Source organism: Somniosus microcephalus, chromosome 1, assembly GCF_052327205.1.
Source record: "Somniosus microcephalus isolate GS21.2 chromosome 1, FLI_Smic_1.0, whole genome shotgun sequence".
NCBI classification, from domain to species: Eukaryota; Metazoa; Chordata; class Chondrichthyes; order Squaliformes; family Somniosidae; genus Somniosus; species Somniosus microcephalus.
Window position 1 is genome coordinate 441,068,655 of NC_140987.1, and position 21,405 is coordinate 441,090,059.

At 45.7% G+C, this 21,405-nt stretch overlaps 1 protein-coding gene and 1 long non-coding RNA gene across 2 annotated transcripts in view; one reads left to right on the top strand and one right to left on the bottom strand.

Annotated features, from left to right (window-relative positions):
- npas2 (neuronal PAS domain protein 2) overlaps positions 1-21,405 on the top strand; it is a 351,575-nt gene that overhangs the window by 238,585 nt on the left and 91,585 nt on the right. The window contains exons 2-5 of the mRNA XM_086001688.1: positions 4,112-4,168; positions 9,037-9,185; positions 19,259-19,350; positions 21,041-21,130. Coding sequence (XP_085857814.1) covers positions 4,137-4,168; positions 9,037-9,185; positions 19,259-19,350; positions 21,041-21,130 — 363 coding nt within the window. The 5' untranslated portion in view covers positions 4,112-4,136. The remainder of the gene's footprint in view (positions 1-4,111; positions 4,169-9,036; positions 9,186-19,258; positions 19,351-21,040; positions 21,131-21,405) is intronic.
- LOC147125340 (uncharacterized) overlaps positions 3,733-21,405 on the bottom strand; it is an 80,107-nt gene continuing 62,434 nt past the window's right edge. Inside the window, exon 3 of the long non-coding RNA XR_015080043.1 lies at positions 3,733-4,485. This is a non-coding gene — a long non-coding RNA (uncharacterized LOC147125340). The remainder of the gene's footprint in view (positions 4,486-21,405) is intronic.

Below are 21,405 nucleotides of genomic sequence, written 5' to 3' on the forward strand. Positions count from 1 at the left end.
GTACTGTTAATCTAAAAGGGGAGGAATTGTAATGTATGTAATGTATATATACCTTAAGGGAGAGAACTACTTTTTACAGCTCCTGTATACTGTAGTACTGGCAGTGACCACACCTGTATATAAACCCTGAGTAGTGATCTGTACAATTAGTTCTAGAGTAACCCTCATTCAGTAAACACCTGTTGGTCATTCCCTGCAGTCTGTTGTCTGATTATTGAAGGACACAACATTAAGATACATGGATATAACAGAGAAAAAGCGGGGAATTATAGACCGGTAAGCCTGACATCGGTAGTGGGGAAAATGCTAGAGTCTATTATAAAAGATGTAATAGCAGAGCACTTGGAAAGCAGTGACAGGATCGGACAAAGTCAACATGGATTTACAAAAGGTAAATCATGCTTGACTAATCTACTGGAATTTTTTGAGGATGTAACTGGTAAAATAGATAAGGGAGAACCAGTGGATGTGGTGTATTTGGACTTTCAGAAGGCTTTCGACAAGGTCCCACATAAGAGATTAGCGTGCAAAATTAAGGCACATGGGATTGGGGGCAAGGCATTGACTTGGATAGAGAACTGGTTGGCGGACAGAAAGCAAAGAGTTGGAATAAACGGGTCGTTTTCCGAGTGGCAGGCAGTGACTAGTGGGGTACCGCAAGGATCGGTCCTAGGATCCCAGCTGTTCACAATATATATTAATGATCTGGACGAGGGAATTGGATGTAATATCTCCAAATTTGCAGATGACACAAAGCTGGGTGGGAGGGTAAGCTGTGAGGAGGATGTCGTGAAAACGCAGGATGATTTGGACAGGTTGGGTGATTGGGCAGAAACATGGCAAATGCACTATAATGTGGATAAATGTGAGGTTATCCACTTTGGTGGCAAAAACAGGAAGGCAGATTATTATTTGAATGGCAATAGATTGGGAGAAGGGGAAGTGCAAAGAGACCTGGGTGTTCTTGTGCACCAGTCGCTGAAGGTAAGCATGCAGGTGCAGCACATCAATGAGAAGCCGACAAGGAGCTTCAATGTAGGGCAACCAGTCTTGGCCCGCGACTACCGAACAGAGAAATGGCAACCAGGAACGATATGCACACGGCAGGGGCCACTAATGTACACAGTGGATGTTGGGGAGAACATTGTGAGACGCCATGCTGACCAGATCCTAGAGTCACAGGAACGAGTCAACCCCATGTCTCAGCCATACGTACCTGGTGAGGAACCCGACATACAGGTCACATCTACCTCAGAAACAATAGCATTGGAAGCTGATGAATCAACTGACGACAGGGTGTTAGAATCGCCTCCGCACCAAGAGCGAGACACTCGGGAAAGGCGTTATCCAGAAAGAATCAGGAAGCCTCCCCAAAGACTGAATTTATAAATAGACTATTTCCAGTTAATGTTGTATGTTAAAAGTGTTAATTGTAATTAGTTTGATATTTAATTGTTAAATGAGTGTTATGGTACTGTTAATCTAAAAGGGGAGGAATTGTAATGTATGTACCTTTAAGGGGGAGAACTACATTTTACAGCTCCTGTATCCTGTAGTACCGGCAGTGACCACACCTGTATATAAACCCTGAGTAGTGCTCTGTACAGTCAGTTGCAGTTTGAACCCTCATTCAGTAAACACCTGTTGATCGTTCCCTGCAGTCTTTTGTCTGATTATTGAAGGACACAACATTAAGATACCCGGATCTAACAGGTTCCAGATTTCCATTAGCAAATTGTGTGAAGAAGTGCTTCCTGATTTCACTCCTGAACGGCCGAGCTCTGATTTTACGATCGTGCCCCCTTGTTCTGGAAACTCCTACCAAAGGAACAAGTTTCTCTGTATCTACCCTATTGAATCCTTATAAATAATAGTTTTCAATAAATGGTTAAGCATCCCTGAGCCACACGACCAAAGGTGGTTCCAAACTTGGTCCTTGTTCTGTATTAAGTAAGCCATCAACCTGGATGGTAGTGACACATGCCAATTGGCTTCAGTGTGCTTGGGGTTAAGAAGAGGAGAGATTCCCACCTTAGCTTTTTCAATGGGTTTTTTTGAACAGCGATAATAGTGCGTAAAAAGTTGAAGTTCATGTCAAGTCATTGATTCTGTGTTGATTCCATCTGCGAAGACTGCAACAGCACAACCTGTGGAGGGGGCAGGGTATCGCTGGCAGCAACTTCCCGATGTCCGCGTTCAACTGCGCACGTGCAGACGCCAGAGTTTGCTGTCAGTTTTACACCATAACGACGGTGAAACACCGACAGTTTCACCATCATTACAACCCGCAAATTCCGGGCCATTAATGCTCAAGCTTAGTGATGCTTATAACTTGCCCGTGTTTTAGCAACACACACAAACCATTTTGGTGGGCAAACTGTGGATAATGGAAATGGCCACTCTAAGGAAGCAGTTTCTTTCTCTTCATCTAGAGCCATCCTTTGTTCCTTGAATATCTCTTAATGTCTCTCAATGGGCTGGATTTTCATTGAGGAGTCGGGTAGGAGGCGGGACTACAACGTTCGGGGGTGTAGTCCCGCCTCCATCGAGTTCTAGCCAACCCACACGATTTTGACTTGATTGACCTTGTTGAGCCCACCCAGCGGGCTCAGCAGGCAAATTAAGGGCCACCCGGCAACAGGTGATGTCACAGATTGATATTTCATCTGTCAAGACCTTTTGACAGATGAAATATCAGCCTTTCACAGCTGTTTGAAGCTGCCAAACACTGACAATCTGTATTCTAAGTTAATTCCTTCCTCTCAGGATGATTTAGAGATCTCCCCGGAACAGAAAGCTGAATGCTGCAACTTTTGACAGCTCGCAGCCATTCTGCTTTCTGTGCCAGTGAGATGAGGGACTCCCGAGACCTGAAGGAAGGAAGGCTGTAAAGGTAAGTAAAGGTAAGTAAAACTTCTTTAAACACTTTACACACACCAAACACACTTACCTTTGCATTCATGCACTCATCACTCACCTGAACACCGGACATCTCGACCCCTCCAAGCCCTTCATCCCGACGGTCCGCCTCCTCTAACTTGGCGTGGTTTGGAGCCGTCGGGAATCCCACACTTCAACATTAAAAATAGGGATTAGGCTAAAAACTGCCTGTTAACTACCTGTTAGCAGGCAGTTAATTGGCACTAATCCCCTTCCCGTCTCAGGTAGGCGGGTCCCAGTGCGGGGCGGGTACCCGCCTCCTTTGAAACTGGCATGGAGGCGGGTTGGGGCGGGATGGGGTCGGGACCCCCGATTTCAGGATTTTAACCCCCCACACGCCTCCAATCCCGCCTCCACGGCCCAATGAAAATCCTGCCCAATGTCTCTTAATCTCTCCTGCTTTCTATCCTATCTCTGACCTTCCCTTTTGTTCTTTCATCCCCTCCCCCTTTTCCCAGCCCCCACTTGCTTTAAAATCTATCCCCTTTTCCTGTTTTTTTTCCAGTTCTGACGAAGGGTCTTCGACCTGAAACGTTGACTCTGTTTCTCTCTCCACGGATGCTGCCCTGGCCTGCTGAGTTTTTCCCAGCGTTTTCTGTTGTTATTTAGGTTCTTTCTCTCGCTGATTAAAGATTTACGATGAAGCAAATGGCGTAACCACTCTTTCAGTTATCCATAACAACCGTGTGACCATTATTACAGTCCTGCAATTGCAATCCCGTTTACATTCCATTGTTAGCATCTTGATACAACAAATGGACAAAAGAATAGAACAGTTAAGTGAATCAAATGACTTGGTAAAATCATTATTCATTTAATAGCTATGTGCTGTACGTTGTTACAGCCCCACGAAGGTTTCATCATCAGCCTCCATTTTCTTTTTACTTTTCTAGTACCCAATACCATTGCTTATAGAAAGCAAACAATGGTTAATCGATGGTAAGTGGGGTTTTTTTTCCCCAGCTTATCCGCACCTGTAATTAAGATCGTCGTGTCCTTTTTCCTCTCATTGACGTTTCCCATATATATCTTCGCGATCAAACTCCGGGGTGCTGCTGCAGGCCATCGATGGCTGAGTCAGTCGGACTGCTCAGCGCTCTGCGCTCCATTTGTTGTCGGTGAGGTGTAACTTTGATTTCTTTTTTTTTTTTGTTTCTCTTCTGTTTTACAGAGACAACGGCTGTGGAGGCGAGCTGATGGACGACGATGAGAAGGACAGGGCAAAGAGGTGAGATGCTCGAAAATGTCCTCGGGCGAGCAATGTCCGTTTGGGCTAATTTTTGAAGAAAAATTTAAAAACCTGACCATCAACAGAGTGCACTGCCATCTGCAGGGTTTAAATTGTAACTTGAACACCCCCAAATGGGTCACTGAACAAAGGCAGCGGGTCACTGAGCCATGTTGATGAGCATGTCGCAGGTTTGATCCTCAGTCTGCGCTGAGTTTGTTCATCTTCTTTGGAGAGGAAATTTCCATTAGGATGCAAGATTCCAATAATCTGTCAGATCTGCAGATGCTGGGGTCTTGGATGCCTTGAGAGAAGTCCTGGTGAAAAATATATCGGCTTACCATTTGCTATTGGCAAAAAATCTAGTCAAGTGTACAACCAAATATTTTCAACTACAGGAAACTTTCGATTTACCGGCACCTAAATAACCGGAAATCTCGGTTAACTGGCAAAATTCAGGAGTAGGTTTTACTTCATATTGGCCCAGTAATTCGGGTCCAAATGCGTGAGTACGGTCTGGGTACTCACGCATCTGGCCGGGTGAACTGCCGGCCTTCAGGAAACACCGTGCATGCGGAGAACGCCGGCATTTCCGGTCCTCTGAACGAAGGGGTTCAGAGGCACAGCGCGTGCGACTGCACAGGCAGTGCTTGCGCAGTGAACTTCGTCGATTTCATTCATGGATTCAGTGAGGGTAAGTCCTTACAAGTTACACTTGAAAAAAGCATGTGTAAAGTTGTTCCAAGGCTGCGGAGGAAGATATATTTTATCGTGGAGCTTCTGAAAGGCAATATTTTTGTTTGGGAAAGTGAGGAAAGTTATTTTAAGAAATGCTGAGGTTAGTTTTAAAGTTTAAATTTTTTTTTTTTTTTTTAAATGGGTTTTCAGTACGGTAGGTAGAAGGAGCAATTGTGGCTGTGTGAATTGAATGTGAGAATGAGTGTTCTAAAATGAGTAATGTAACATTTCCAACACTTTTAAGAAAGAAACTTTTCATCATTAATAAGTAATTATGTATGTATGTCCGCATATATTCCTTTACGTATATGTATGTATGTTTTATATTCCTTTACTTATGTGTATGAATATGTTTTTAATTATGATTTTCCAATAAGTTACTTTCTCTGAAAGTCATAATTAAATACATACATTCATACACATAAGTAAAGGAATATATACATACACGCAAAGGAATATATACAGACATACATACATAATTACTTAAAAGAATATATTACTGATGAAAAGTTTCTTTCTTAAAAATGTTGGAGTCATTTTCACATTTAATAAACACAGCAAATTCAATTCACATAGCCACAATTGATCCTTTTACCTACAGTACTGAAAACCCGTTTTAAAAAACAAAAATAAACTTTAAAACTTACCTCAGCATTTCTTAAAATAACTTTCCTCCCTTTCCCAAACAACCACAGCCTCTGGAGCAACTGTACTCATGCTTTTTTCATGTGTAAGTTGTAAGGACTTGACCTCACTGAAAGCATGAATGAAAGCTGCGAATTTTACTGCGCATGCGCTGCCTGTACAGTCGCACGCATTCTGCCTCTGAACCCCTTCGTTCAGAGGACAGGAAATGCCGGTTTTCCCCGCATGCGCTGTGCATGCTGAAAACCGGCATTTCCTCCGGACAGACGCGTAAGTACCCCGACCGTACTCGCGCGTTTGGAAAGGAATTACTGGGCCAACATTTTACATGTCAATAAAATGAAAAATTTAACAATTGCACGATTTGCCCCCTCGCATCTGCGACTGAGGGTCCAAGGAGGTGCATTGCGCAACAGGTCATCGTCGTACGTATCCTCACACTGTTCCCTTTCGGGAACTGTATGAAGTGGTGGAAGGATTTCTGGCCACGTTAACACTCCTTCCGTGACCATAACCATCTTCATACCAGCCATTAGGGTGGTTAGTCCTATGGCGTGAGGGTTTTACGGCTCCCACAACCCATCTGAGGGGGGGGCCACCCACACCCGCGGATGCAAGTATCCCGCTGGATGTCCACCCAGAATTTATAGTTGGAGCTCCGACTCCACTTGCCGGGACTGTCTGGAGCGGGGTTCAAAACCCTACTCCTTCTGGCCCAGCAGCGGGGATGCTTACCGCTACGCAAAAGGCCCACTCCGCGCAAAAGGTGACACCTATACGTTTCCTGCGCCTTTTCCCTCCCCGTGACTGGAGCCCTATGCTGCCACTTGAAAGACCAAGCTATCATCTGTCCTTTTTGCGGCGCCTTTGACTTCTCATTACCAATGATGAGCAGGCGCTGCGCCTCCACCTCCTTGAGGAGATTGCTGAGGTCATCATCAGTTCAATTGAGAGTTCTTTTAATGCCGTGAATTGTGCTCATTCCAGCCATTTCACGTTGCTAATCGGATTGGGCCTTTGGCGTAGCGGTAGGATCCCCGCCGCTGGGCCAGACGGGGTAGGGTTTCGAACCCCGCTCCAGACAGTCCCGGCAAGTGGAGTCGGAGCTCCGGCTCTAAATTCTGGGTTGACATCCAGTGGGATATTTGCGTCCGTGGGTGTGGGTGGCCCCCCCTCCTTGTATAGCTTGTGGGAGCCCGTAAAACCCTCCCGCCATAGGACTAACCACCCTAATGGCTGGTTCAAAGATGGTTACGGTCACGGAATGAGTGTTAATCACGGCCATAAATCCTTCCACCAATTCATACAGTTCCCCAAAGGGAACAATGTGAAGACACGTATGACGACGACATTGGTAAGTAAATAAATGGAATAAAAAAAATTATTTTAGGGCTTTTAAAAGTCTTTAAATTGCTTTAAATCTGTTTAAAACTACTTCAGATTCTTCAAAATAATGTAAACGTTTTTAAAAGTTTATAAAAGTTACCAAAAGCTTCATAAAAATACCAAAAACCTATTTAAAATGCTGCTTTGCATGTAAAAATGCTTAGCAGCTTGTGAGAAACATTGGGGGCGTGTCCTATTAAACTGAGACCTCAAGGGGCATGTCTCACTTGCACAGCGCGCTCCAGGCTTCGCGCTGGCTGCACTCCTGGGCGGCGTGACGTCAGACGCTGCCCGGGATTCTTCTTTTTCAAACACGAATTCCAGGCGTCCCTGGAGGTGAAATGTCAGCGCGTTGGGTAAGTGCATATACGGGGCTTGCACGCGCGGCAAGCCACCGACCCGAATTACTGGGCCATTGTACTTGCCTCCCTCCATCTGGTGCTGTGCAAGGGTGTGGCTGCAGCTGTTGCTAAGCTACAGAGACGCTTGGAACTTGTGGCCATTGTTCTGCACTTGTTGCTAAGCAACAGGGTTTGTTGCTTTATACGGAGCTGTCAGCTCCGTATCTTTTACTATAGCATTCGGTTATCCGGAATTTTTGATGAACCGGCACCACGTCGGTCCCGGATTTAAAAAAAGTTTCCTGTAGAAGGCGACTGTTTGTTTCATTTGGGAACCTCCACTAAACTGAGATTAGGGAATTATACAGAACATGCCTTCTTGTGTTAGGGACTGCCCAGAGATGTTGGCCCACATTCCAGAGATTGGGGCAGGGGAAGCCTAAACTTTCCCTGTGGGGCCTGAAGGAAGACTCCTGGTCCTCTGGGCCCCACAAAGAAAAGTAAAGAGAAAAGCTTACCTTTCAGGACCTCTTCGCATCTCAATTGCCCACTGTGCACAGTGGCTTCCCCCCCCAAACCCCCCGCTCAGGCCCGACTTAAAATTTCAGCAAAGGCCCAATGACATTCATCGGACCCTGATCGGCTTATTTAAAGAAAGACCCCGCCACCTTCAAGGAAGTGCCTTTGCTGCCTGCTCAGAAGAAAGAACAGGTTAAAATCGAATGTCCTTATCTGAGGAAGGATGTTTTTGCCATGGAGGGAGTGCAGCGAAGATTCACCAGACTGATAACTGGGATGGCAGGAATGACGGATGAAGAGAGATTGGGTCGATTGGGCTTATATTCGCTAGAGTTTAGAAGAATGAGAGAGGATCTCATTGAAACTTATAAAATTCTAACAGGACTAGGCAGACTAGATGCAGGAAGGATGTTCCCGATGGCCGGGGAGTCCAGAACCAGGGGTCACAGTCTAAGGATAAGGGGTAAGCCATTTAGGACAGTGATGAGGAGGAATTTCTTCACTCAGAGAGTGGTGAACCTGTGGAATTCTCTATGACAGAAGACAGTTGAGGCCAATTCATTAAATATATTCAAGAAGGAGTTAGATATATTTCTTAAGGCTAAGGGGATCAAGGGATATGGGGAGAAAGCAGGGACAGGGTACTGAATTTGGATGATCAGCTATGATCGCATTGAACAGCAGAGTAGGCTCGAGGGGCCGAATGGCCTACTCCTGCTCCTATCTTCTATGTTTCTATGAAAGCATGTGATGAATCGGCAGGTAAGTCGCCCGGGGTTTTTCAAATGCCCGCACACCTGGTTCCTGCAGGAAACGATGGGGTTAAAATCTCCCCCCCCCCCCCCCCCCCACCACCCCTCATTGTTTTTTGTTGTGACTGGAGATCTTTGCTGTTCCCTCCAGTCAAAGAACAAAGGGCACATTTCAGAACAAAAGTTAATGATCAGTGGAGTGGAAGAGCGTTTCCAGAAATTTCGTAGAGGGATGCTGCGGCTGTGTCATTAATGTGGGGCTCAAGCAGGGATCAAACTGTGTTGAAACGCTACAATTAATGCCCAGTCTTGGTGTGGTCTTTTTCCTCTTTGCAATTTTTTTTTTTAACCAAAGACTTAACACATTGCAATCGGTGACGATATTTCCACATATCCAACACATCAACCGCACGTATCATATTTGCATGTGTCTTGTTTGAATTTATAACTTTTACTTAACTGCCTAAAAGATTTCCTTCTATAAAAGGGCTTCACGCAACAAATCTGAGAAGAAACGAAGGGACCAGTTCAATGTACTCATCAAAGAACTTAGTGCCATGCTGCAGGGCCCCACACACAAGATGGACAAGTCGACTGTGCTACAGAGGACAATTGATTTCCTACAGAAACAAAAAGGTAAGAACATAGAGTCATAATGGCACAAAAGGAGGCCATTCGGCCCATCGAGTCCATGCCGGCTCTCTGTAATGCAATCCAGTCAGTCCCATTCCCCCGCTCTATCACCGTAGCCCTGCAAGTTTATTTCCCTCAAGTGCCTATCCAGTCTCCCCTTGAATACATTGAGTGTCTCCGCTTCCACCACTTCCGTCGGCAGCGAGTTCCAGGTCCTCACCACTCGCTGCGTAAAAAAGTTTTTCCTCCCATCCCCCCTGTATCTCTTGCCCAAAACCTTAAATCTGTGTCCCCTAGTCCTTGTACCATCAACTAGTGGGAACAGCCTTTCCCCGTCTAGCCTATCCAAACCCGTCATAACCTTGCACACCTCTATCAAATCACCCTCAACCTCCTTTGCTCTAATGAAAACAAATCCAGCTTCTCCAACCTGTACTTGTAGCTATATTCCGAGGTTTGCTTAGACACTGGTTATATTCTTCATTAGATTTCTACCCATTGTAATCCAAGCGCCAATGTTCAGACTCCAAGGGCACCTTACTGACTCTTTGTAAGCTTGCTTGCTGGAACCAATTCTATGCTTGTTGAATTCTTAGAGATCTTACAGCAGACTGGAGAACAAAGATGTCTCTAAGTGACTCAGCTTTTACAGGGTCAAGGCTCTACCATCTTACTATAAACCAGCTATCCTGAAATTGTACAGACTTTAAAATATTCAATAACAAAACTCAGTAGTTATCGTTTCCCTTTCACAAGATCTACAGCATCTTCTGAACCCCTCACACTAGCTCTGACCTGCATGTGCATCGCCATGACGACCTGCCTTGTTCCCATCACCTAACTTTGGCACTAAATCTGGTCATCCCTAATACTAAGGAAAGAATTAAATTAAACTAAATCAAGTCTTTAAACATCCTGAAAAAACTACGATATGATTCTTACATCGCCAGAGACATGGGCATAGAAAGTTGCTCACATTGCCCCCACTTTACCAGTATACAACGGGCACGTAAGGGTCCAATTTGGCAGGCAGCACGCGTTAATTCTGCGCCGGAAGTGCACCGCCCACTATCTTGGATTGGGCTCAGCTGTAGGCATTCAGGATGCGCACTGGAAACACGTAAAAGACTCATTATCATATTTAAATAAGGGTTCTACGCTTGTTGTAGGACCCTTTTGTGAAATTGGGCTGCCCCAGCGCTTACTCGCCATGTGATAAACTTGCTCAGCAACTCATAGCACTAAGAGACAGCAAGGACCCTTCGGCACGGCTGTTTAAAGGTCTTGTCCCCTTCATACAGGTTAGCTGCTGGTTTGTCCTTTTAGGCAGCTGGTTAACTTCTGGGTGCTTTTGGCCTATTTTCTGCCTTCATCAACTGAATTCTGACTTCTGGTTCTAGACTGGTTCTTGGCTACGTTCACAACCGTTTTATTACAGACGTGTGTGGCCTGGTAGGTCTGCCTTTGGGGCTGGAGGATGAGGGGGAGCAGCGGAGAAGATAGGAGAAGAGGGAGGGAGGGAGGGAGGGAGGACACTGCGCAGGAGGCCAAATCCACAGTCTTCTCTTACCTCAACTTCAGTGAGGAGGGTTGTGGGAGGCTGTCACCGAGCTATGTCACCTGCTGTAGCCACAGCATGAGCTTCAAACACGCGCCCCGCCCCCCGCCTGCCCGTTTTCATGCGCGATCGAACAGCTAAGCTATGGCTATTGGACAAACCCAACACTGTTTAGTGCCGGACTGAAAAAAACACTACAATCCCTTTTTGGTTTATTATACTTCACTTTGCCACAGAATGTTAATAATTTTGTATTAAATCCTGAAGGTCACAGATATTGAAAGGATAGTTACTAGTCCTAGCCCTTTTCCCCAGACGTTCACCTTCAACTAAAGTTAAAGATAGCCGAATTCTATAAGATGCTTAATTGGGCCTAAAGGTTCAGACTATCTCTCCCTAAAGGAAAGGAACGACGTGAAGATGTTACCATCCTCCGGATAGCACTTTTAATAAGTTTAACTAGACTGTAACCTTCCGGATATTATGAGGGTCCGGAATACCCCCCAGAATTCTGCAACTCCTCACAAAAGAGTGTACAGAAATTGAGTTTGCGAGTTTATACAGAAATACTACCCGAGACAATTCTAAAAATATATAAATTTATTTAAGAGCCGACATACAGTTAACAGCTGTTGATTCAATCACAACATTAACAGTTCAAAAACAAATAACTTACATTTCTTACCCTCAGAGATCCTTATTCTCAAATCTTAACTTCGTACATTTTTACATTTCTTATTCTTAATCCAGAATATCCACCAAAATCAAATACCTTGATTACCCGAGACTCAAAGTTAAGAACTTACAGAGCATGCCTGTGAAGTTGAGAAATGCTTGCCCTTCCAGCGACTTCTGACTGTCTATCTGAAAAGCTCTTATTTTTATATCTTTTTTGCAGTAGTAAATCCTTTGAAGTTTTCTGCTGATGTAAGCTAATTATCTCTAAGTCATTCTCTGTTGGCTGTTTTCTATTCTTACTGTCAATTTAGCCGTTAACTTTTAGAATCCTGTCTCTGTGTTTAGGTGTTTCAAAAACTTATCATAAAAACAATATGACAGTAGTATTTATTTGACGTCATTCTTAACAAAGGTCTTCCAATCAATTCTTAATATTGGCTTAACTGGTTATTAGCAGACGTTGTTGTAGTGTATGTACCTTTAAGAGGAACTATGTTTTTGAAGCCCCTGTATACTGTAGTACCAGTAGTGACCACTCGGGTATATAAGCCTATGTAGCGTCTTGTGTTGTTAGTTCACCTCCAGACTTTGTTCAGTAAACACTTGTTAAATCAACTCCTGCATTCAGTGTCTCCATTAACACACGGATCTAACAGTGGCGACGAGTTAGAAACGAACTTACCTGCAATTCGGCAGCACCTCAAGGGGATCGATTCCTCAGACGAAGGTCGAAGACAGAAAAAAATTAAATACAAAAAATAACTCGAAGAAACTCGAAAACGAGGGCCAGGCTTGGTCTCCAGTCTGTGGTTTCCCCAGCTAAACGGGCTGGTGGCAGGTAGTGCACTGATCCTTCCTGGGCTGCGGCGGGCTAGAGCTCTATCGGGTGGCTCTGCAACGGGGCTGGGCAGCGAGTCGGGAAGCAGAAGCAAAGAGAGAGAGAGGGTGGAGCACTCAGGGCGCGGCTGGTGCTGCAAAGCAGGTCAGCGTTCGGACTGAGCAGAGGGAGGGGAAAGTCCCAGAGGGTCCGCTCCACGACGGGAATGGTTCTCCAAGTAACGGAGAAACTATTGAAGCAATATATTAAAAAAAATAGAAATACCGCGAAAAGCTGCAGGTCGCAACGGGAACCGCGGAGAACAGCGTTGGCAGCAGCGGCAGCAGCGGGAAAGCGCGGGAGGCGCCATCTTAACTCGGCGGGGAAGAAAGAAAAGCGCGGGAAGCGCCATTTTAGATTTTCAAGATGCCGAAGACTGGCAATATTACTGCTTTCGATAGTGATATGGAAGATTGGACCACATATGTGGAAAGAGTGGAGGTATATTGCAAGGCGAATGAAGTACTGGATGATAAAAAGGCATCGGTACTTCTAAATCTGATGGGCGCAAGGACATACGGGCTGTTACGAAACTTGATCACTCCAGCCAAACCGATGGACAAGAATTTTAAGGAGATTGTTGATACCTTACAGGAGCACTTAAACCCAACACCGCTGCTGATAGCGGAACGATTCAAATTCTTCAGGAGGAATCAGCACAAGAATGAAAGTAACGCTGATTACCTCACCGAATTACGAAAGCTGTCAAAGCACTGCCAATTCGGGGCAGGACTGGTAGATTCTCTACGAGACAAATTCGTCTGCGGTCTCTTAAGCGAAGGAACACAGAAAAGACTACTTTCTGAGAAAGATTTGACACTGGACAAGGCTTTCAGTGTGGCTGTATCATACGAAGCAGCAGCAAGAGGAGCTGCAGAGATACAGCAAAAGCCACAGGACTTCGGCACCCATGAAATGACACGGGGTTTCGAGAGATGTTATCGCTGCGGCAGACCCACCCATGACCAGAAGGACTGCTGGTTCAAGGACAAAGCATGCAGGCAATGCGGAAAGATGGGACACATTGCACGTGTATGCAGATCTGGAAAGAAATCCGCTGACAGTAAGAGGGTCAATAAGGAAAAGTACAGAAAGGTACAAATGATGACGGACAGTAGCTCCGAAGACCAGAAGAGTGATAGCGACTCTGGAAACAAGAGACTAAGCTGTCTCAAATTACATAATGTAATTGCCAAAGAAGATTACCAGACCATTTGGGTTACCCTCATGATAGCGGGGTCCCCAGTCAAAATGGAGCTAGATACAGCATCAGCTCTGACCGTCATGAGTCGACGGGATTACGAAAGACTATTTCCGCATATACCTTTGAAAGACACATCCATTGTCTTCAAGACATATGCGGGGCAGAAAGTATACCCCAGAGGGAAAATAAGGGTGCCTGTTGTATACAACGGCAAGGAAATACAGAAGTTGTATTTATACGTTCTGCAAGATGGTGGTCCGCCGTTGTTGGGACGTGAATGGATCAGAAAGATACGTTTAGACTGGCACTCCATTCAGGCACTGACGGTGACCAGTAAGAAAAAAACGATGATGACGTCATACCTGGACGATTAAAAGAAATCTTGGCTAACGCCAAAGAAGTGTTTCAACAGGAACTAGGAACCCTGAAAGGCACCACCGCCTCAATAAAAGTGGAAGATGCGGCAATTCCCAAGTTTTTTAAGGCAAGGCCGGTGCCATACGCAATTCGTCCAGCCGTCGAGGCAGAGCTGGAGAATTTGGAAAAAGCAGGCGTGTTATCCAAGGTAGATTGGAGCGAGTGGGCAACACCCATCGTCCCGGTCATGAAGAAAACGTTGAATAATGATAAATCTGAAGAACAGAGAAAAGTTCGCATCTGTGGGGACTTCAAGGTGACTGTAAACCCGGTTCTTCACACGGTACAGTATCCTCTTCCGAGGATAGAAGATATTTTCGCCTCACTATCCGGAGGGAAATGTTTCACCAAAATTGACTTAGCACAGGCATATCTACAGATGGAGGTTGAGGAGGCCTCTAAAAAGTATCTCACGATAAACACACACAAAGGCCTGTACCAGTACAATCGACTGGTTTTCGGAGTGGCATCAGCTCCGGCTATCTGGCAAAGAGCTATGGAGCAAGTCCTGCAAGGGATTCCGGGGACTCAATGCTACCTAGATGACATCCTTGTAACAGGAGAAAACGACAACGAGCACCTTGCCAAGTTGGAGCAGGTGCTCACGAGGCTGAGAGAACGGGGCCTACGAGCAAATCGCCCCAAATGCAAATTTTTCCAGAAACAAATATCATATTGTGGCCATGTCATTAACGAAGAAGGGTTGCATAAGTCACCTGAAAAAATTGAAGCGGTCATAAAGGCCCCAGCGCCTGAAAATGTCTCACAATTAAGGTCGTTCCTGGGATTAGTAAATTACTATCATAAATTTTTACCAAACTTGTCGACGGTTCTGCACCCGCTTAACGCACTGCTACAAACGGGAGTAGTTTGGAAATGGAGCGAAGACTGTAAACGTGCCTTCCATAAATGCAAAGGCTTGATCACGTCCAGGGAAGTGTTGGCTCATTACAACCCATCACTGCCAATCAGACTGGCGTGCGATGCATCCCCTTATGGCGTGGGAGCGGTATTATCGCATAGATTCCCTGATGGCTCGGAGCGACCGATAGCTGAGTTCAATGAGCGTGACGCAAAAGCTGAGTGTAACTATGCCCAGGTCGACAGGGAGGCACTCAGCCTGGTGTGGGGGCTGAAGAAATTCAACCATTACCTACATGGACAAAAGTTTACCTTGTTGACTGACCATCAACTCCTCGTCTCCATATTCAACCCTAAAAAGGGCGTTCCCATTATGACAGCGCAAAGGCTACAGAGGTGGTCCCTTTTCCTAGGGGCACACCAATATGACATAGAGTACAAAGGAACAAAACAGCATGGGAATGCTGACGGGTTATCGCGCCTACCGTTGCCAACGGTGGAAGAGGCACCTACAGTGGACCCAGTGGAGATATTCCACTCGATCATAGTGGAATGTCTACCGGTGGCAAATTCTACCATTGAAAAGGAAACGCAAAACGACCTGACTCTCTCACGAGTCTACGATTTAACGGTGAAGGGATGGCCAGCACATGGCGAACCACTGTTGCCAGCATTCTCGCAAAGAAGAGAACAGCTGTCAGTGTGCCGAGGAACCTTGATGTGTGGATCCAGAGTGGTGATTCCACCCAAACTCAAGGATAGAGTGCTAAAGGAGCTTCACGAGGGGCATCTGGGTAGAGTGAAAATGAAGAACTTAGCCAGAGCGTTTGTGTGGTGGCCAGGTATCGATGGAGACATTGAAGAAATGACCAAGAGCTGTCTAGGATGCCAGAAGGTCCAAAACGCCCCACCACAAGCCCCTCTACATCCATGGGAGTGGCCCTCATCTCCATGGCAAAGGGTACATATCGACTTTGCTGGTCCATTTATGGACTCAATGTTCTTAATCGCGGTGGATGCACACTCCAAGTGGCCGGAGGTAATAAAGATATCCTCCACCACCACGGAAAAAACCATCACAGTATTAAGGACCATATTCACCAGGAATGGGCTGCCTGAACAGATCTGTTCTGATAATGGACCGCAATTTGTATCCGAAGAATTCAGGAAGTTCTTAAAAAACAATGGGGTCAAGCACTACACGTCCACCCCATACCATCCCGCCACCAATGGATTGGCTGAAAGGTTTGTCCAGACCTTCAAGAAGGCCATAAAGGCCATGGGTAATGAAGACATAAATCTACAACATAAGGTAGATAACTTCTTGTTTGCGTACAGGAATGCAACACGTGGTTACAAACCAAACCCCCGCCATGATGTTTTTCAATAGAAGACTAAGATGCCGGCTGGATTTGGTCAAGCCCAACGTCAGAAGGAACGTAGAGAACCGGCAATTTCAAAGCATGAATGAAAGGCCAACTAGAACCTTCCAGAAAGGTCAACCAGTTTTGGGCCGGGACTACTGTACCGAGAAATGGCAGCCTGGAACTATTTGCACACGACTAGGACCGCTGATGTATACCGTGGACATTGGAGAAAGCATAATAAGGTGCCATGCTGACCAGATCATAGAGTCATCCGAAAAAGGACAGCCTACACCACAACTCTATACGCCTAGTGATGAAGCAGAGATACCCATAGTATCTACCTCCGATCCGGTGATACTGGAACCAGATGAACCCGACACTAGCATTGAAGCCGAATCGACCTTGCCAAAAGAACCTACTACACCACCGAGGCGTTATCCGGACCGAGTCAGGAAGCCTCCAGAGAGACTGAATTTGTAATTGATTAACTTCAGCAAATGTGTATATTATTGTTCTTGTAAAAATGTTATTTAATGATTACTTAAAATGTTATGTACTATTTATCTAAAAGGGGAGGAATTGTAGTGTATGTACCTTTAAGAGGAACTATGTTTTTGAAGCCCCTGTATATTGTAGTACCAGTAGTGACCACTTGGGTATATAAGCCTGTGTAGCGTCTTGTGTTGTTAGTTCACCTCCAGACTTTGTTCAGTAAACACTTGTTAAATCAACTCCTGCATTCCGTGTCTCCATTAACACACGGATCTAACAGTTGTGACTCTGTGGTGTTCCAAGTTCAATACAAAAGCCATGTGATTGCTTGGGGCATCTATTGAAGTCATATCTTCAAAGTGTTCTGTTGGTATCATATTTACTACATGTAAATTAAAAACACTTCAACCAGGGTGTTTCATGCATTTCTAGCTATCTCAATTGGTTGCATATATAATCTTATGTTTCCTGTCTTTCATTTGATGTTACTTTTACGAAGGCACATGGGGCTAAAAATTGAGTAGCGCCCCAATTGAGGTGCCAGCCTCGCCAGGTCGCTAAAAGTAGCGCCCCGGAAACATTCGCGCCCCCGCACCGGAAATTGAGTGGTTGCGCCCCAAAGGGAAGCGCGGCGCTACTGGAGGCGCCCCGCCTCCCTCTTGGGGTGCTGCGAGTGAATATCGTGGCGCAACATGCTGCAGTACCACACGCTGCGGCACATCGCGCTGCGGTATTGCAGGCCTTCCTCCCCTTCTTAAAGGGGAGGGGCCTTGTGTAGCGCGATCTGGGGCCCAGCTGAGCCCCCGAGGATCGGGAGTGCAGGCAAAAGAGCCCAGCACCGAAGAGAAGTGCCGGGCTCTTGGAGCGCAGCTGGCACTCTGCGGGGGGGGGTGTTCAGGAGGCCGGGGACGGGAGCGCAGGCAGGTGCTGGCAGGCGGCCAACAACAAAAATGGCCGCCCCGCACCTTGCCTTTAATTTGCACCTCCCCGACCGCAGGTAGGCCCCCCTGATCCCGTCGGACATAGCGTCCAGCGGCAAATCAGGGGGCGCCACCGAATATCACGGCCGGGGCATCAGCGGGGCGCTGCGCACACCTATGACGTCATCGGCAGTGGCGCAGCGCTAACAGTTAGCGCCACCACTAACATCCTGTGGAATTTAGCGGGAGGCATGGGCAGTGCCGCGCCCGGGCGCCAGTTGGCTTGTGACCCACTTAGCGCCCTCTTAAGGCGCTAATGGGTGGCGCAACCAACCGAATTTCTCCCCCATGGTTTTTTAATATTCTGTGTTTCTGTTTCCCTGAGTGTTCATTTTTAACACTTTACTTGGGTCATTCCATTGTGTCTCTCCCAAACTCCAGACCTTCTGGAAGTGCCAAACGGCTATTTCAATAGGGCCATTTTTTTCGCATTAACAATCAATTCCCACTTCAAAAGCCTGTGTGGTTTTTACAGCTTGTGTTATCAAACCAACGCATCTCAGAAGCCTGTTTTGACACAGCTTGTGTCGCTGAGGCTTTAGATTTTTAAACCCAGTATATCATGTATTAATAATATCAGAAATCTGTTCATATGATGGTGTATTTTTCTGAAATATGGCTTATTCCTTCACAATATAAGACTGTATTTTTAAGTTTGAAGGCTACTTATTCAAAATCATACTTAATCCACAGATTCCACGTTGAAAGCTTTTCTCCCCAAATATTTAAAGAAATGACTATCGGCAGCTTACCTCACAACCGTCCAACCTCCCACAGCAGATTTCACGGCTTCACATTTTCATTCACAGAGAAGGATTACACTGTTCTCAACCACCTTGACTAGATACAGACCTACATGTTGAGTTTTATTGATGTATTTCACACAGGACAGCCAAGGCATTCACAGGTCAGCCTTGCTGTGCAATAGGCTAGACCATAAGCACAGACCACCACTTGGCAGTTTACATGGAAAGATGGACAGATCTGTGGAATGCGATCCGCTATTTGGGACTGAGATGAGGAGAAATTTCTTCACTCAGAGGGTGGTGAATCTTTGGAATTCTCTACCCCCGAGGGCTGTGGAGGCTCAGTCGTTGAGTATATTCTAGACAGAGATCGATAGATTTTTGGACACTAGGGGAATTAAGGGATGGTGCAGGAAAGTGGAGTTGAGGTAGAAGATCAGCCATGATCTTACTGAATGGCGGAGCAGGCTCGAGGGGCCGAATGGCCTACACCTGCTCCTAGTTCTTATGTTGTTATGTAAAAGCATGGCAATTCCATATCAGGCTGTTCAGCCTAACCAATCCGTGTTCAAGTTTATCCTCCACACGAGCAGTAGTCCTAATCCCGTGTGTCTGTTCTGTTCCCATATCCCTTTATTCCCAATATTCTTCAACCGCCTATCTAACTTACTCTTAAAAGTTGAGTTTATCTCATTCAGTCATAAACCAGAGGCACTGGTCATAAACCAAAACTTCTAGCTGGATTTCTTCATACCGGGCCGAGCTGCTTAATGTTAGCCTGATTTGTGATGTCATGTTGGTTATACAGTTAACTTGCAAAATGTACTTCAAACATGCTCTCGGACCCGTTTTTCTCAACAGACGGACTGTCATTTCAAACATATTTTCCCTTTCAGAACTCTCGGCCCAGACAGAGGCTTGTGAGATCAGGCAGGACTGGAAGCCTTCCTTCCTTAGTAATGAAGAGTTCACACAGTTGATGTTAGAGGTAAATAAAATCACTTCAGTACAACCCATGCTAATTCAGCATCTCCATCGCAGAGGTCAAATGCTTCACAGAGTTGGAGATTGGAATGCAGCACAAATGTGGAGGATGGATTGAGAAGTACAGGAAACTCTTTTATCCGGCACCGACGGGACCGGCGTGGTGCCGGTTGATCAAAAAGTCCGGATTGCAGAGAGGTATACTTACCAAGGTACGAGAGCCCCGTACATGGCCACAGGTGCAGGAGCCCCGGTTACACGGCACTTGTGCAGGAGTCCCGGTTACACGGCCACAGATCCAGGTGTCCCTGTTGCACGGCCACAGGTGCAGGAACCCCGGTTACACGGCCACAGATCCAGGAACCCCGGTTACACGGCCACTAATATACAGTAAAACTTACCTGAACCTACTCCTGAATTTTGCCGGTTAAAAGAGAGTTTCCTGTATTGATGATTGGAGTATAGCTTTCACCTGAGGTATGTCTCAAAGCTGGGTGCAAAGTGGAGAAATGTTTGGTCATCCAGCTGGGTCCTTCTTTACCTGAACAGATCCTACCTACAGCAGTCACCCTTAACAGCATTGTGGGAGTGCCTTCGCCACTCGGACCGCAGCAGTTCAAGAAGAAGGCCTACCACCACCTTCTCAAGGGCAGTTAGAGATAGACAATAAATGCCGGGTTTGCCAACGATGCCCGCAACCCGAGAATTTTTTTTTTTTTTTTTTTTTTAATTGTACTGTTGGCAACCCAGTACACACAATAAGATTACAAGTTTCTATGGTTTTTAAATGTGTCTGCATTAATTATCAAGCAGTAGGTTACTGTAACTACCTTGCAACAAATCTATACCAAATGCTTCCCTGTAGGTTTTATCCAGCGATAGAAGGAAATTTGCATTTATATAGCACCTTATCACATTCTCAGGATTTCCCAAAGTGTTTCTCCATCAATAAATCACTTTTGAAGTGCAGTCGCATACAGTAAAGTTGAGGAAAATGTTTAGGTTTGGGCTCTGCAAGTGAAGCATGGGGAAAAATCAGTTAGTCTCGATAATCTGGTATCTGAACCTGTCAAGTCCACTGTATTCCGGGGCATTAATCATTAATGGAATCTGTCAGTGGGGGCGAGGATTCCTCCACCACCCGCCTCCAGATAGCCATGCGAGTCAACGCCTGAATGGGTAGGTTAGTCTTAACAGGACAGACAGCAGGAAACTTACCAGTGTTCTGTACTTTGTAGTGGTTAGCTACATGGTTGTAGCTAGTTAAACAGCAGCAGCTCCCCTGCCCACACTTTAGATTCCTAAACCTTTGGCTCGGCCAACTCACTGGACTTCGGTAAGTGGGATATGTTGCTTTGGGATGAGAGTGTGTGTGTCCCATATGGGGAATGGAATGTCAGTATATGTGGGTCTCTCAGTAGCTTGGTTTGGAGAGCCTTAAAGACGATGATAGGTTTCTATGCATGTCAGACACCCGGCTGACCAAATGTAAGTTATCACATCGGCACAAAAACCAAAGTATAACCTGGCCTGCTTTTGTTGTTGTTGTAATGTTCATCCATCCAGACTTTACTGGTGTCTGCAGCTTAATGTTGTCACATTTGCCAAGGGTTCCTAGTTCAAAAGCAGATCGAAACGTATATTGCACTTAAGTGGAGCATTGATGGCTGTGTTTTCTTTTGATTTCCTCTCAGGCTTTAGATGGGTTTCTCATAGCACTGAGTGCCGACGGAAACATTATTTATATCTCCGACAGTGTTTCCTCATTGCTTGGGCATTTACCGGTGAGTGTGCTGCAGAATTCTTGAATGACATTCCGTCCCTTTGCACTTGCAATTTTGCATTGGATTGGGCAAGTGAGAAGCTACGGGACAAATGAGAAAGCAGATTGATTTCAACCTATGGATTTCTACTGTGAATGCAGTGTTAAATTGCTTTATACTGTAAGCTTGATAGGTCCCATTAAACGGCTGCAGGCAAGGGGGGAGGTTATTTCCACAGTGAGAATTCTCCATCGTGCAGCTCGGATTGAAAATCAAAGTACTTCACTCGCGGGTTT